This window comes from Rattus rattus, chromosome 2, assembly GCF_011064425.1.
Source record: "Rattus rattus isolate New Zealand chromosome 2, Rrattus_CSIRO_v1, whole genome shotgun sequence".
NCBI classification, from domain to species: Eukaryota; Metazoa; Chordata; class Mammalia; order Rodentia; family Muridae; genus Rattus; species Rattus rattus.
This window is the reverse complement of record NC_046155.1, coordinates 29364154-29378769: the sequence shown is the minus strand read 5'-3', so window position 1 is coordinate 29378769 and position 14616 is coordinate 29364154. Positions and strand designations below refer to the sequence as shown.

The following is a 14616-nucleotide window of genomic DNA, read 5'->3' as shown; positions in this document are numbered from 1 at the left end:
CAAGACAACTTAACATTAATTCCTAAATATGCAGAAAACGCTGGCAGCTAGAATCAGTAGAAAGAATTCTCAGCTTACATTAGGCAACCTTTGGAGCAAGAAATGGAAGTATTATTTTAAAAACCTGGGTAGTATGCTTATAAACAACTTCCTTGAGATGAATACCACACATTGGAAAGATAGTTAAACAAGTGGTGAGCACTGGTTATTAAAGACAAATCAAGGTTCCCTGGAGCTATGGTAAGTTTCAATAACTGACTTCAGTAACGTTTTTCTATCTCACTGCACCTTGACGTTGCTGTCAGTGAATGAGGGCGGCAATGGCCTGAGTATGTGTGACCCACAGATTTACACAATGGAGGCCTAATCACTAATGTCTTATTCAGTGTCTTATACAGAGTGATAAAGGTTAAATGGTCACAAAGATGGCACCATTATAACAAGAATGACTCCAGAACTTTCCCTCTCTGAATGGCTATATCCTCCAAATAGTCTCCTTTTATAGAAAAAGGAACAACAGTCAATTATTAACATAGTTTGGCTAACTTTAATATAACCTCAGGAAAGCTCAATTGAAACTTCTAATTTAGGTAAAGGTCTCAGTGAGGTGCCAACATCCAATTCATGCTGAGATATGGTATAGACCCCTGTAAACCAACAAGGACGAGAGCTTGTCACTGCCACTGGGCCTGCCAAGCCCGCGGCTTTCCTCATCTTGTCACACAGTATGGACTGTATAATACAGGCTACGTATGAGCGTGCAGCCTTTCATGGAGCCTCTGCTGATGACCATGGTAACTCAAGGTCCTACGCTGTAAGCAGTGACATAGTCTCTCCCAAGATGAAGCGGGAAAGCAAACAGAACACCATTTGCTCCCTTGTCTCTCACAGTAATTTACGCTGATCTACTAACTTCTTCCAAGTGAGAGACGCAGAAGCCCTCAGTTTGGGAAGTGCTCCTTAGTCTCCACCCTCTTAAAGACGTGGAGCGTGTGCTGCACTCAAGAGCCTGAGGCGTCCCTCAGTAAAGTGTTAGTTAACACAGTTTCTCTAATAGTCAGCAATTAAACTTTTTTTCTCTACAAATACCCCTTAAATTTTTTGTGAAAAGTATATTTATTAGTAACTCTAGTCCAAAGCCTTTTTGTTTCCAAAAACAGGAAGTCTGGTTATATTCTATTTGAAAACTTATGACAGTCTACCTTGCCAAGTTGCTGTAGAAATTTCAAGTGTCTCTCTTCAAACTGTGTAGGGTCCCTGTCTTCAAAAGCACCAGAAAATCCTAGGGCACCTATTCTCATGTTGGGTAGCATGTCATTTTCTGTCAGCAGCTCATAATCTGTAGAAATAAAGAATGACACTATATTAAATTGGCAAATACATTCTCTGGGTAAAACTGATATCCAAGCTAAGAAGCAGAATGAGTTTAGAATACTAACTAACACAGGGAGACACAAAATCACTTAGATTACACTATAGGGGGCTTTACCCAGACTTTCAAGATATATTTTTTTAAAGGTAAAATACTATTTTCCAAAACAGGCAGTTTCAGTCTTCACAAAGTAAGGTTCTACTCAACTCATGCAGTGAGAGAGGGAAGTCCTGCTGGCTGTGGGGCAGGCATGCATCTACCTCAGCACTCCAGAGGTAGGACAGACAAAAATAAACCTATCTCGTGTTCACACGAATAAGTCAATTACAAAATAGATGGGAACTAGAAAACCCAAAGGGGGCCTTGTTAAAAACTCCACGCAGCTGAGTAACGAATGTGATCAGATAAACATGCTTCTCATTAACTGAACATGCAACGAATTCCAAAACTCCTGTTTTAGACATAGATAATAAATTTGGTGGTTAAGTTTTCTTGTTCATAAAATAAACAAGCTAATAAAGTTAGGTTATAAATGGAGAAAAGATCTTTTTAAAAAATAAAAATTGCCCAGTCAAGTAGGACATATATGCAGCAAGACATCAAAGACCGCCTCAGATGGAACTACAAAAGTAGAAGCTTCCAATGGAAGCCACTGAGGACGAAAGTCAGTGAGCAGGGACCGCCCTCAGTCCTCACCTGGAGTAAACAGGCTGTTCAGATCACGGATGACAGCTCTGAAGGCAGGCCTGAAGTCTGGCTCATAATCCATGCAAGTATTTATAAGGTTTGCCAACTCTGTCCACTTGGGTGCCGGGAGCTGGTGCTTATCTTCATAGAACTGCAGCTTCTACAATTAAGGGCCAAGCGGTAAGACAAATCCCACACTGCTGTCACCCGCTTTCTTCTCACAATTAGGAGGGCTAGGGAATGTCACACCCTGTGGAGGGAGGAGTCTCCCCTCAGCCATATGACTTACTCTTTGAGAGTCCAGAGCACTCAGAGGCTTGTCTCCTCCACTGCAGATCTCCCACAGAGTGGTGCCAAAGCTCCACTTGTCTGTTGCCAAAGTTAGATTTTTAGGGTTTTCAATGCACTCAGGTGGTACCCATGGTATTCTTTCCTGAAGAACTTTTAAACAACAGGACAGACTATTGTTAAATAAGCTCCACAAACCATTGTTTTATATGTGAAGGGTTTCAGACTTATTTGAATAACCAAGTCTTTCGTGGTTATACAGGATCGGCTCACGTTTTCAAGCCTAAGAGCTGGCCGAACCTTTAATTCTACTTCAGTGTCTCAGCTTTAACAATTCAGATCCACAAAGACTGAGGACGTTTCCCACAGGGACATATTTTTAACAGTGTTCTTAGAATTAGTATCATGTGTAATAATTTTAGATCAACTAAACTTCTTTCCATTAAACCAAAGTATCTCACCGGGCACACCGTTCCCACCACCTTCCCATTAGCCATCTCTCTACCACTGAAGGAAACATACAAAATCTGTCTTAAGATTACTCTCAACGTTCATTATATACCTATAGAGAACATATATATATATATATATATATACACACACACACATATGTATGTGTATGTATGTATGTATGTGTGTGTGTGTATATATATGTATGTATGTATATGATGAGCATCTATCATACAATGTCATGTCATCGATGGGTTTTAACAACTCAGCAGCAGAGGTCAGTACACAAGGCCCAACAGCATTACAGCAGACAAATCAGTAAATTATACAAACAGTCTCCGTACGGAATTGGCAGACTGGGTAATGTTCAAATCATGGAATTTCCCAAATAAAGTTTCAGCAGTCCTTAACTGCAAAGAAAGTACCTAAGGAAGGAAGAAGCAGTATAAACCTCCCTGCTGGGACTCTGATAAAGAGAAAGAGATAAGAAAATGAGGATAATGTTCTACCTCTCGGTAAAGCACTATGGATATTTTTCTACACACCAAGGAGGTTAAAAAGTTCATTAGTTGGGTTGGGGATTTAGCTCAGTGGTAGAGCGCTTGCCTAGCAAGCGCAAGGCCCTGGGTTCGGTCCCCAGCTCCGAAAAAAAAAGAAAAAAAAAAAGTTCATTAGTTCCTGTCTTCTTTACCATGTAATTGTTTTCTATATAACTTCTCATTCCAAAAGGTAAATTTCCTCAAATGTAGATCTAAAATCCCTGTAAGGTTTTCCTTTCTACACTACTGTCCTGTTATTGGTATCCTTACCTTGGAGTCAGCTATCAAAGTTAAGTATCATTGGTGAAACCAGAATATTGTATACCAATGCACAAATTTTGATTAATATGGATTCTTAATTTAGAAGATTCAGGTAGAAAATTAGTCAAAATACAGCCAGCACTGTGGCTTACGTGGATAAAGGTGCTTGCAGCTAAGCTCAGGAACTGAAGTTCAACCCTGAGGCCGCATGGTAGAAAAGAGGACCAGCTCCCAGTGTTAGCTTCTGACTTCACACCTGTGCTGGGCCTCAGCACGCCTCCTCCCGTACACGCATGTACACAAAAGAATAACCTCACTGTATGGTAGCATGCATTTACCGAAGGAGAAATGAACAGTCACAGTTTAATCGTAACAGTCTAAATTACTAAAAGTAGAGGCCTAATGCCATTAGTAAGCAAGAACAGTAAACTAGAATTAGAGGGAAATTAACATGACGTTCACGGTAGCACCCAAACAACATTTAAGAATGGGAATGCAGTCGATCAGAACTTACTGTCCTTTGGTAGAACTGTGATGCTAATCCCAGGATCACTAAGTTTGATGAAAGGTGGATTCCCTGTTTTCCTGTCTTCTTCTCTGATAAGCAGGATATTTTTGGCACACACATTCCCATGAATAAGGGATTTTTCTTCCTATTTAAGTTAAATACACATGTATTAAATACTAATATGCAAATATGTGTGCACATAATATGCCTAAAGCCACAATGCAGATGTAAAGAGGAAAGAATAGCATGGAAATAGTAACGTGGAGCACGCTTGGGACAGTCAGAAGGAAGTCTGTGGTTTCCTTAGCTGGTGCATAGTCTATGCCCACGATGAAGGGAGCGTACTTTTCAGAGGAGACTCCACATGATAAGCACTTCTAGGTGAGAGCTGACATCAGGAGAGTTTCCACTTCAATAAACGTGCACCTACAACTGCAGGCACTCTGGCCTTCTGTGCTGGTCTATACCACTTCCTCACTGCACGCTGTTCAGTGCCTGCAAACACCGCGGCCTACTGTCTGCTATTCCAGCAGCACAGTACGTGTCTATAAATCTGTGGTTAAGTTTTCTAATCTGTGGTTTAGGTGATATAAACTATGGATGTCTAAGGTAGTTGCAGGAGGCTGTTGGGGCAGCACTGCCTTTAAAGCTGATCCCTCCATGTGCATAGCCACACCTTTCAGCCCTAACTGAAAGACTCCACAGCCATTCCCAGACCTTCTCCTCGTGGCCAGCTTAAAATAACTATGGTACTTCCACAGAACAAAACAGGGAGTGTTAGTTTGTTAGAAAGAATACAGAAATCACTTACTAGGAAATGCATGGCCCATGCCAACTGTTTGGCCACTCCAAGTTTCCATAGTATATTTATAGAATTTTTGTTTTTTTTCAGGTATGTATCCAGGGATCCAAATTTTACAAACTCTTGAACCAAAATGTCTGCATTAAAATATAAATAATGTTAAAGCTCAAGTATACATCCAATTAAAGATGTGATTCGAAATTTCAAAGTGCTTAGGTTATTTGTGGATACAATAGGTAAATAAATTAAATTAAGCAAACTGTGCTAACTTAAAACAATGCATACCTGACATACTTTTATATATAACACCGTGTTTATTACAGAGTGCAAACATGCCTACTGCAGCATAACTGGGGACCCGCCTAGCGCCAATGCTCAGTCACTCCACTGAGCTTCCTTAATAATTCAGCCTATCATTCATACGCTGTTTTCCTAACTCCCAGTAAGTTTGTCCTGAAGGACCAGTTGCTCAGTGTTAGAGTCACCCATCACCTGAACTGTTATGTGCACACGAAAGCTTGCATTGGTTTACTCTAATCCTTATCCGTCACTTGGCCATTATAAGACATGCTAATTCTACTCTACATTTTAGCTTTAAATACCACTTTGCTTTTTTACAAGATCTAACTGAACAGTCCCATAATGCTTTCCGGTTCAACAACATCTGTAATTCCGTGGTTTTACTGATACCTATTGTAGTCCTAAAAATAAGGATTCTGAGACAGGTATGACATTAACAACAGCAACAACAACAACAACAAAAAGCGGGTGGTTTTACTTACTCTCCTCTCCACAGACACATACTCCATAATTCAAAACCAAATGCTTGTGAGAAAGCTGACTCATCATGCTTGCTGCTTCAAAGAAAGACTAAAGGGGGAAAGGGGAAAACAAGAAATGTGAAGGGATTTCTGTTCATGACGTCTGTAAGGGTGTAAAATTCAGAAAGATGCCCTCTGACCTAAGAGAAGTAGCGTCTGTGCTACCCTCGGTTGGACAACAGGATGCTTTTAGTGCGGTGCCTTTCAAGCTTACTGTTATGTAGGTAAAACTGTGGAGGACTCTCCAATGAACTTGAAGGCTCCAGGCACAGAGAGTAGCCTCAGTATATGTAGAGATTTAATAGTACCTATAACCCAACGCTGAAAGCAGTTAGTGTATTAATGTTAGTTTTAAGATCCTATCAGTGTTAGGCCAGGAGGATGGCTCAGTGGTTAAGAACACTGCTTGCTCTTCCAGAGGACCTGGGTTTGGCTCCTGGCACCCAGTGGGTCATTAACCACTGCTTGTAATCCAAGCTCCTATACCCTCTTCTGACTTCTACAGACATGCATACATGCAAAACAACCATGCACACAGAAGTAAAAATGATTAAAAAGAAATAACTAAACAGACCCCGAGGATAAATTTTACAGAAAAAATAAAATTCAAATATTCTGTAGTCTCCTCATCATGCAGTCATAGATGCTCCTTTTTAACAAAAATGACAATTTTGAAGAACTCTAGGAGCTGATGAAGGAGCTCTGGCATCCAGAAGGAAGCAACACGGGGCCAGTCAGTTTCTACTCTGTGTATTCCCGTCCGGCTCTTTCTTCCGCAACCATTTTTGTTTAATACACAATGTCATAGGCAGGCCAGCTTATCCCTGCTCTGCACACAATATTTTTCCTCATTCTTTTTTTTTTTTTTTTTTTTTAACTTTTTTTCTCTTAAAGAGCCCGGTCTGCTTTGCTCTGTAGGTGTGTCCCTCAGCCTCCTGGGACACAGACCTTTTCTTTATCATTTTATCATTCTTTCAGTCTGCTCTTTGCCTAGCATGCTCTCCCCTCCTTTGCTATTTCTCATCCCACTCCCAAACTCCTCCTGTCCCACTCGTTTTAAGGTGGCTTTTTTTCATGTTCTTCCCAACTGTGCTCATAATAACTAACTGTCTCTTTCCTTTACTTCTTAAGGCTAGTGCTTTCGGGAGATGGCTTTACAGACTAACGCCCTGTACTCACTGTGGGTCCATTTCTGCACAGTGACTGGGGCTGAGGTTAATACTCTACATACAGAAGACACTGAGAACAGAGTCAGTGGGATGGAGGAATAAAGACACGCAGTGCTGATCTCCAGCACACACGCACGTAAGCCCCACACAAAGTAGAGGTTCCACGTGACCCAGCTACACTGCAGCTAAGCACAAACTTTACCAAAGGACCGTGTATCCCATTACAGAGACACCTACACACCCATGCACATTGCTGCTATATCCATTACAGCAAGGAAATGGAACCGGCCTCAAGGCCCGCCAACTGATGAACGGATAATGAAAATACATATGCACAATGACATATCATTTAGTCATAAAGAAAAGAAACAATTATCAAGTTTGAAAGAAAATAGGTGGAACTGGAAAAACAGTATTAAGGGAGGTAACTCAGTTTGGCTCAAAAGATAAATTTTACATGATCTTTTTCATATGAATCCTACCTTCTAATTTTTACGCATGTGAATGTACATACATGAATAGAATCCAATACAAGCAAAGAGCTTGAGAGGGAAGAGGGGGTAACAGAATGTGTAGATATAAAAGTAGAAGGGAAAGCTAGAGATAAAAAAAAAATTGAAGGATGGAGGAGGGGAGAGACAGAAGGGAGGGGAGAGATTTTCATGTGTGAAAATCTCTAAGTAAATCAAATATCTATAAACTAACAAAAAATAAAATATAAACCACAGGAGTTTGAACAGAGGGATCTTGATGTATAGATAAAGCTGTTTCCAGAAGCCACAGGATGCTAAGTGGTAATCCTAGCTCCAGAGGTGGGCTACCTCCCTACTAAGGCTGGGCAATGAGGCCTCAGGCCCTCAGGACAATACACACAATTCCCACGGCTACTGGTTGGGCACCAGGCTATGCCCTAATCGCCTAGTGCTGAAGATGCCACACATCTGAGTCTTAGGACAGAAATAAATCACGCCAGATTTGGGCTGGAAGCTTCCTCCCTGCTGGCCAGCCCTCACAGTGTAGCTGCTAGGCCAAAACTATCACAAACAGCCTTCTTACTCAACTATGGCTCCTGTATGCAAAAACACCAATCAGTCAGACAAGATGCCCCTAGCTCGTCAAAGTGCTGAGAATACGTGACTCACATTCTCAGCCATGAAGAACATCTCTGCCACCCACTCTGATCGTCTGACTAAGGAATGCCCCCACATGGTTACGTGTCTAACGGCTTCTAGTTGATGGAGCTGAGGGGAGGACTGTGGGAGCTCTGGGAGATAGAGCCTTGCTAGAGGAAGTAGTTCACTGAGGAAAGTCTTTGATGGCTACCATCGCTTCACACTTCAGTTCTCATTGTTCCTCCTCCTGTCACCAGGTCAGGCCTGCTCTGCTGTGGTGGACTCTTACCCTTTGGAACTGCAGGTGAAGATACTTTGCTTCTGGTCGCAGTGTCCATCATCACAGCAGTGGGAAAGTAAATACCATGTCTATAAGGACCCAGCGGGGGAAACTGTGTGCTACAGGGGAAGGGCGGTGTGCAGCGCTCACTGCTGGCCTCACGTGGGCGTCTCACTCTGAACACAAAGGAGTTGTGCTTACCTGGCCAGGTGTACACAAGATGAGGCCTCTCAATACTCTCTCAGGGAGGGAGGAGGAGCTCATGGGACCTACACTGCCTAAGGACTTACTGCTTGATAGGGGATGGAGACATATTTCGTTAGTGGTAAGGTGAGTACATTCGTGTAAATAAACCTTCATCCACACTCATGTAAGCAACCCTAATAACGCACATTAGGCCAAAGACGAAACAGTCGACCAGAGGTCAGCAGAAATAGGACCACTGGGAGGGGCACATGAGAAAGTAATAGACTAAATGCCTGAAATAGATCCTGTGTGTTTAAGTATTTCATAGTGAAACCTATCTCATTCACAATTAATATATATAAGAGCATACGATTTTATAATCTTGAAGTCACACATATAGTATAAAAAGATATGTGAGGAACCCAGCAGACATACACACCTCTGAATAGTTTCTATGTGCTTTATCTAGGACTTTCAAAAGAACTTCGGTTTCGTGCAGCTGACCATAATCTCCAACTTCTCTTCTTACACCTTTAAATATTTTTGTAAAAGTGCCTTGGCCAAGGCTTTCATTCTTTAAAAGAAAAAAGGTGAGTGAGAGGTGAATAAAGGCAGATGAAGTAAAGAAACTAGAAAATGAAAATACATTCTGTTAAAATGGTAAACATTTGTTATGCACTGAACCTAAACTTGAGGTTTGAGATTAATTCTCTGCCCTTCTTCCTTTAATAATATTTAAAAACAAAAACAAGGAACAATGAAGGAAGCATATTTCACTCGTGCTTTCATATCTCCTGCAATGGCTACAATTACTGCGCTCCGTAAGGAGTCGGCGTTTGCCTGAGCGTGTTTACAAATGATCCCTCTTAGGCTTTCCTCCGAGCACAACACAAAGGCAGAACAGTGGGGTGCGTGGGGCAGGAAACCTGCCGGCTTTCCACTCACCAGCTGCCCTTCTGGAGGCTGCTGAGTCCCTCTGTGCTGCTGTTACCTGGGTGTTCTCACCCCGCCCTCCCTCTCCCACTTCTCTTTCTTTTCCCTATGGGCCCAGGCTGACCTTGAACTCAGTTTGCCTTGGACTCTTCATATAATGAGCAATAATACATTTTCCTACAGAATTGCTTTGACTAATAAGTAAATAAATACACAAAAGTACCGAAGCCTGAAATAACGAGATGAACATCTCCCCCCACTACTGAGTACTACCATTCATCACGGATCTGCCCAGAGTAACTGCTGAAAGCCTAGGGCCTGAAGCTGCCATGTTTAAATGCAAGCTCCACCACATAGTACTTCCAATAGTCAAGTTCCCCAGCTGTTCTCTGCTTCCATCATACCTGAAAAATAATCCCTTCACATTCTGCAGTTCCCTCTCTCTATGTCCCTCTTCGCTGCCCTTAGCCATCTCAGCTGTGTGGTCACTGCTTCTCAGGCTGAATTCAGGCTGGGGATTGTACCCCAAGCCAGCCTCAAGCTTACTCTCTTCCTAGCCCAGTCTCCTGAGCATGCAGGTGGCAGGCATAAGCCAGTATATTTCATTTAAAAATCCTGGAGCACGTTGTGAAATCTGAGGTGCTGTGATTAAAGTCAGGACTTTGTACACACTAGACAAACACGCTTGAGCTAATCAGGTCTGCTTTCCAGTTCCCTCGCTCTCACGTCAGTGTTGGGAGAGGAGCCTGCTTCTAGACTGTCTGTCAACTAAGTGGCAAGGACAACAGTAGATTTTACACAACTATTCCTTCTTTGCTGGAATTCTGTCTTTAAGTAATACATCTTACATGTTTGCTCTTTGAAGGTACCTACATTTTATGGCCTATTCTTGAAAACTATACAAAACTATTACAAGCTTAAGTTTAATGTTGGCTTGGTTTGATGACCTATACTTAATCTTAGGTAGTTTCCCTGCATGTTTTAATTTTTGAATTGAAAGCCTATTCTCGGGGTGGTTTATCTATGGGAACCCTTGGAGCCTGAGTTAAGAGAACATCTCTTTCCCTTCAGGTCGTTTGCTTTGTTTTTAAGGCAGGGTATCACACAGTCCAGAATCGCTTTCAACTCCATGTGTAGCTGAGGATGTCCTAAAGCTCTTCATTCCTGCCTCTCTCCCCCATTGCCTGACCTATACTCATGGCTCAGAGGGTGTTTTTCCAAAACTGTGCATGTGTTTCTCCCAAGCACCTGTGGTATGGTCTTTAACTTCCTGGCTTGGTATTTCTCAGATCGTGTAAGTAATATAACAAAGCCTAAACTCAAAAGCTTATAAACTCCTCTTTTTTCTCACTAAATCAATTAAAACAGACATTATTCGTTTTCTTCTCCTCTTGCTAGTAGGCAAGCATTTCACACTCGATTCACTGGATGCATCCTCTTGCAGGTTCCAGCTGTATCCTAAGTCTCACTTTGACTCAAGCCCAGGATTAGTCCTTTCTTTGCATTCTAACCTGATACAAAGACCAGCTCTCACCTTCTCACACAACACACTAGTCAAGCTGTCACGTCCCAGGACTATTCTGCCTTCCGTTCCTTACAGATAATCTACTGAATTACCTTTACTTGCTTCCACACATGGGAACTAAAACAGGTGTCTTTAACTTTTAAATTTCCCAAAGGAATATTTTTAAACTTCTGAGAAGAGACTATATCTCCATTATTAATTAATTCTAATTTATGTTGTAAGACTGCATATTTTCTAAGATTATAAATTTTATAAATGATGAATCTTGAAATTCAAGTACAATTTAATAAGTTATAATAAAATATGACAAATATAACGTGAATGTACTTTTCAGCTAAGAAACTTAAAAAGACATTGCTTTAAAGGGACAAAAAAACCACCCAATTATCAAGATGAACTTACAAATATCAAATCTTCATTCCTGATTTTGTGAAACACCATTTGATTCACATTATTATGCCTCTGTAATGTTGGTGAGAGCTGAACATCAGAAACACCATTTGTTCTGAAGACGAGAAGGTTTGATTTATCTGGAAAAAAAAATAACCCACAATGTAACTGTTTCATATGTGGTTAGGTCTGTAAATAATCAAAGCACAGCAAAACTATGACCTGCTCCAGATAAATGACACGAGTGTGCTGTGTTATTTTAGGAATTTTATTATTCAACTCTGACTGAAATACTCTTACTAGCTAACAAGCACACTCAAACATACAGTCACTTCTTAACAGAATTTATTTTCTAGGAATTTTAAAGAAATTATTTTAAGAGATTTACAATCGCTATTTCATTTTAAAAACAAGAAACTAAAATCCTAAAGGCACATGAAAGAACCAGCCACAGGAATTATTAGTGGAAGCTGGAGTTCGCGCTCATGTGGCACTGCCTTTTGCCTACTTCTGAAATCTCCCCCCCACCCTGTGCAGAGCATGACAGCGCCTCTAGACTAACGGGGGAGTTATGTTACCTTTCGGCTTTGGGGGACAGCATTTGGTGAACTGGAAAATGATACTGTCTGAGCGCACAGTTTCCATCTGGTAGCAATTCAAAAGGTCCTTAAGATTACTGAAGTTCCTCTTAGTCCCACTGAGGTTGTACTCTCCATTCTCATTCTTTGTAATCAAACAGTGTTTATATTCAATAACATTTTCTCGCTGTGTAAGTTTAGTTATAAAAAGGAGAAAAATCACAATGGTAATTATGCAGATTATTCAGTCAAAAGGGCTATCAAAACCCAACCAACGAATATCACGATGGTTAAGCTCTAAGTCCTGAGGCAGTGCCTCAGGAGGGCTTTAATCGTGTGCCACACCCTCCAGGAGAGCTCAGGAACTGATTTCATGAAGAATTAACGCCTAGCACCCCACCCCCATCTGTAACAGGTTCCCTCCCTGTCTAACACTGGCACAGCACACCGACCTTCATAAGCTCTGCTTCCCCACCCCTGTTCTGCCCATCAACACACCGACGTGATTGTATCCATCCCTACTCACTAAGGTGACACAATCCTTCATGGCGAGGTCCTCCCTAACAGGACGAACTCCTCTAATTATCTCTAACATGACATTTCTAGTTCTATCTTACAAACGTGTGTCGTATGTAATAAACTGACTACTGCACTCGTCTTAGTAAGCTGACCTGCTTACTTACCTGACCTATTACTGTACTCATCCGACCTGGAGCCTTTATAAAGTACCTGCTAGTCCCTCCAGGAGATCCCTCATATGTTCTCTAATCTCTTATCACACCTATTAGGTACAATGATAGACATAAAAACTTGGGCTGTTGAGTAAATAACTTAACAGTTTATGTAATGGTGACGTGATGAGATAAATACACCTACATTTAGACAATTCCTTTCCTGCACATGCTGAGTACAAGACAGGTGCTTTTATGAAAATATTGAGTAGCATTCTATATTTTTATAAAATAAATCTAGATTTGCTACAAATCCTCTCAAGATTTAGAGCACGTAGTTGCCTCATATATATTTTAAAGATAACTATGGGTAAAAACAGTCTTAGACGAGATCCAAACCACACGCGCTTACAGTGAAGGTCCAGTGCACTCTTACATACATTGTATATGTAAATATTTTCATTTTTTGTGAGCAGACTTGAGTATACTTAATGAAATACCACTTGACATATTGCTAATACTCAAACATCAAAAAATAAAATATCAGAAACAAAGGCATTATATATTTATATACTTATATATTTAATATTAACCTTATGCATCATTTATTTTATAATATATTAAGATATGTCAAGCATTATTATGCCAATTACCATCTCAAGAACTATAATTCTGAGTATTAAAAATGAAATACTTCTTGATGGAGAAATACAAGTTACACAACATGTTGCTATTAATAACTGTGACACACTAACCTCAACGGCAAAGGTCAGGAAGTATTTGTTGAAGTCCTTAGGGCTACATCGAAGTACATACAGTCCAGTCTGGTTTCCTGCCTTCTTTAGTTTGCTGATGGCAAAATCCATTCTGCAAGGTAAGGAGAGATAACATGAATGGCAGCACATGTGACCATGACAAAGGCCACAACAACCAAGTAAAAATCAGTTCTCAGAACACTCCCTACTTTAGATTTTTAAAATCTGTTTTCAAGAGAAATAAGTATATCAAGTTATTTTGTGGTGAGTTCAAACCAACTCAAGGAATAATTATATTATTTTAAGATACTATGAAACAATACAACCACAGGAAAATTCATTCATTTTAATGTTCTGCTTTCTTTTTACAAATTGAATAATTTAAAAGATATACTCCCATAGAATTTCTCATGTCTCTTCTATCACAGAAGTACTAATACAAAATTACCTTTCTATATTTATGACAGTATCAAATCTAACAGAAGATCTGCCGTGACTAGAAAATACTAGCCAAAAGTTTGCTATGTACAAAGTGAATTAGTATGTGCATAAAATTCAAAGATGCAGCCCTTGAAAGCACGATGTAATTTACATGACAATAGGAGTGATGCCTACAGAGGTGGTAGTCACATGGTCGCTGTCCAGGAGAGATGTTTTATCAGGCTGAACAACCAAGAGCCACCCGGACACGGGAGTGCCAGCTGAAAGACTGCTCAGGCTGGACTGTCCTGTGGCCATTTCTGGGGATTTATCTGACTGTCCTGTGATGTGGGAGGGTGCAGCCTACTCTGTGTGGTGCTTTCCTTAGGCAGGTGGACCTGGAGAGCAGGAGGCTGGTAAACAAGGATAGTTAAAAAGGAAGCAGGGGTTTTTCATGCTTCAGTTCTTGTGTGAGCTCTTGCTGATTTCCCTCCACGATGGACTGTGACCTGGGATTAGTCCTCATGCTAACCTACTAGCCAGCCCCTAGAACTGCACTCTGAAATTCAGCATTACTCACGAAATTGGGCCGTGACAGTTGCTGTGTATGTTTTCAAGCACGGCTGGAGGAGCCACCTCTTTACAGAGGTAATGGTGTGCATCCGCAGTTAGTCTGTAATACCCGTCAATTAACGACACAAATGACAAGGCTTCTTTTAATGAACTAAGTTCTATTTCCTAATCAGAAAAGAGAAGGAAAACCGTGGAATTAAAATCAATGAAGTTCTAATGTTGGAAATTCTCTATAATCTGGTTGATTTCCTCTAAATTGTTCAAATATTTTTTATAACTTCCAATTACCCAGCATC

General features: G+C 40.8%; 1 protein-coding gene across 1 annotated transcript in view; it reads right to left on the bottom strand.

Moving 5' to 3' along the window:
* The window catches only part of Jak2 (Janus kinase 2), a 59515-nt gene that overhangs the window by 8462 nt on the left and 36437 nt on the right, over positions 1-14616 (bottom strand). Inside the window, exons 9-19 of the mRNA XM_032891777.1 lie at positions 14328-14485; positions 13328-13439; positions 11902-12088; positions 11336-11463; positions 8915-9049; positions 5690-5777; positions 4917-5044; positions 4112-4250; positions 2349-2500; positions 2069-2219; positions 1203-1339 (exon numbers count right to left, since the gene is read on the bottom strand). Coding sequence (XP_032747668.1) covers positions 1203-1339; positions 2069-2219; positions 2349-2500; positions 4112-4250; positions 4917-5044; positions 5690-5777; positions 8915-9049; positions 11336-11463; positions 11902-12088; positions 13328-13439; positions 14328-14485 — 1515 coding nt within the window. The remainder of the gene's footprint in view (positions 1-1202; positions 1340-2068; positions 2220-2348; positions 2501-4111; positions 4251-4916; positions 5045-5689; positions 5778-8914; positions 9050-11335; positions 11464-11901; positions 12089-13327; positions 13440-14327; positions 14486-14616) is intronic.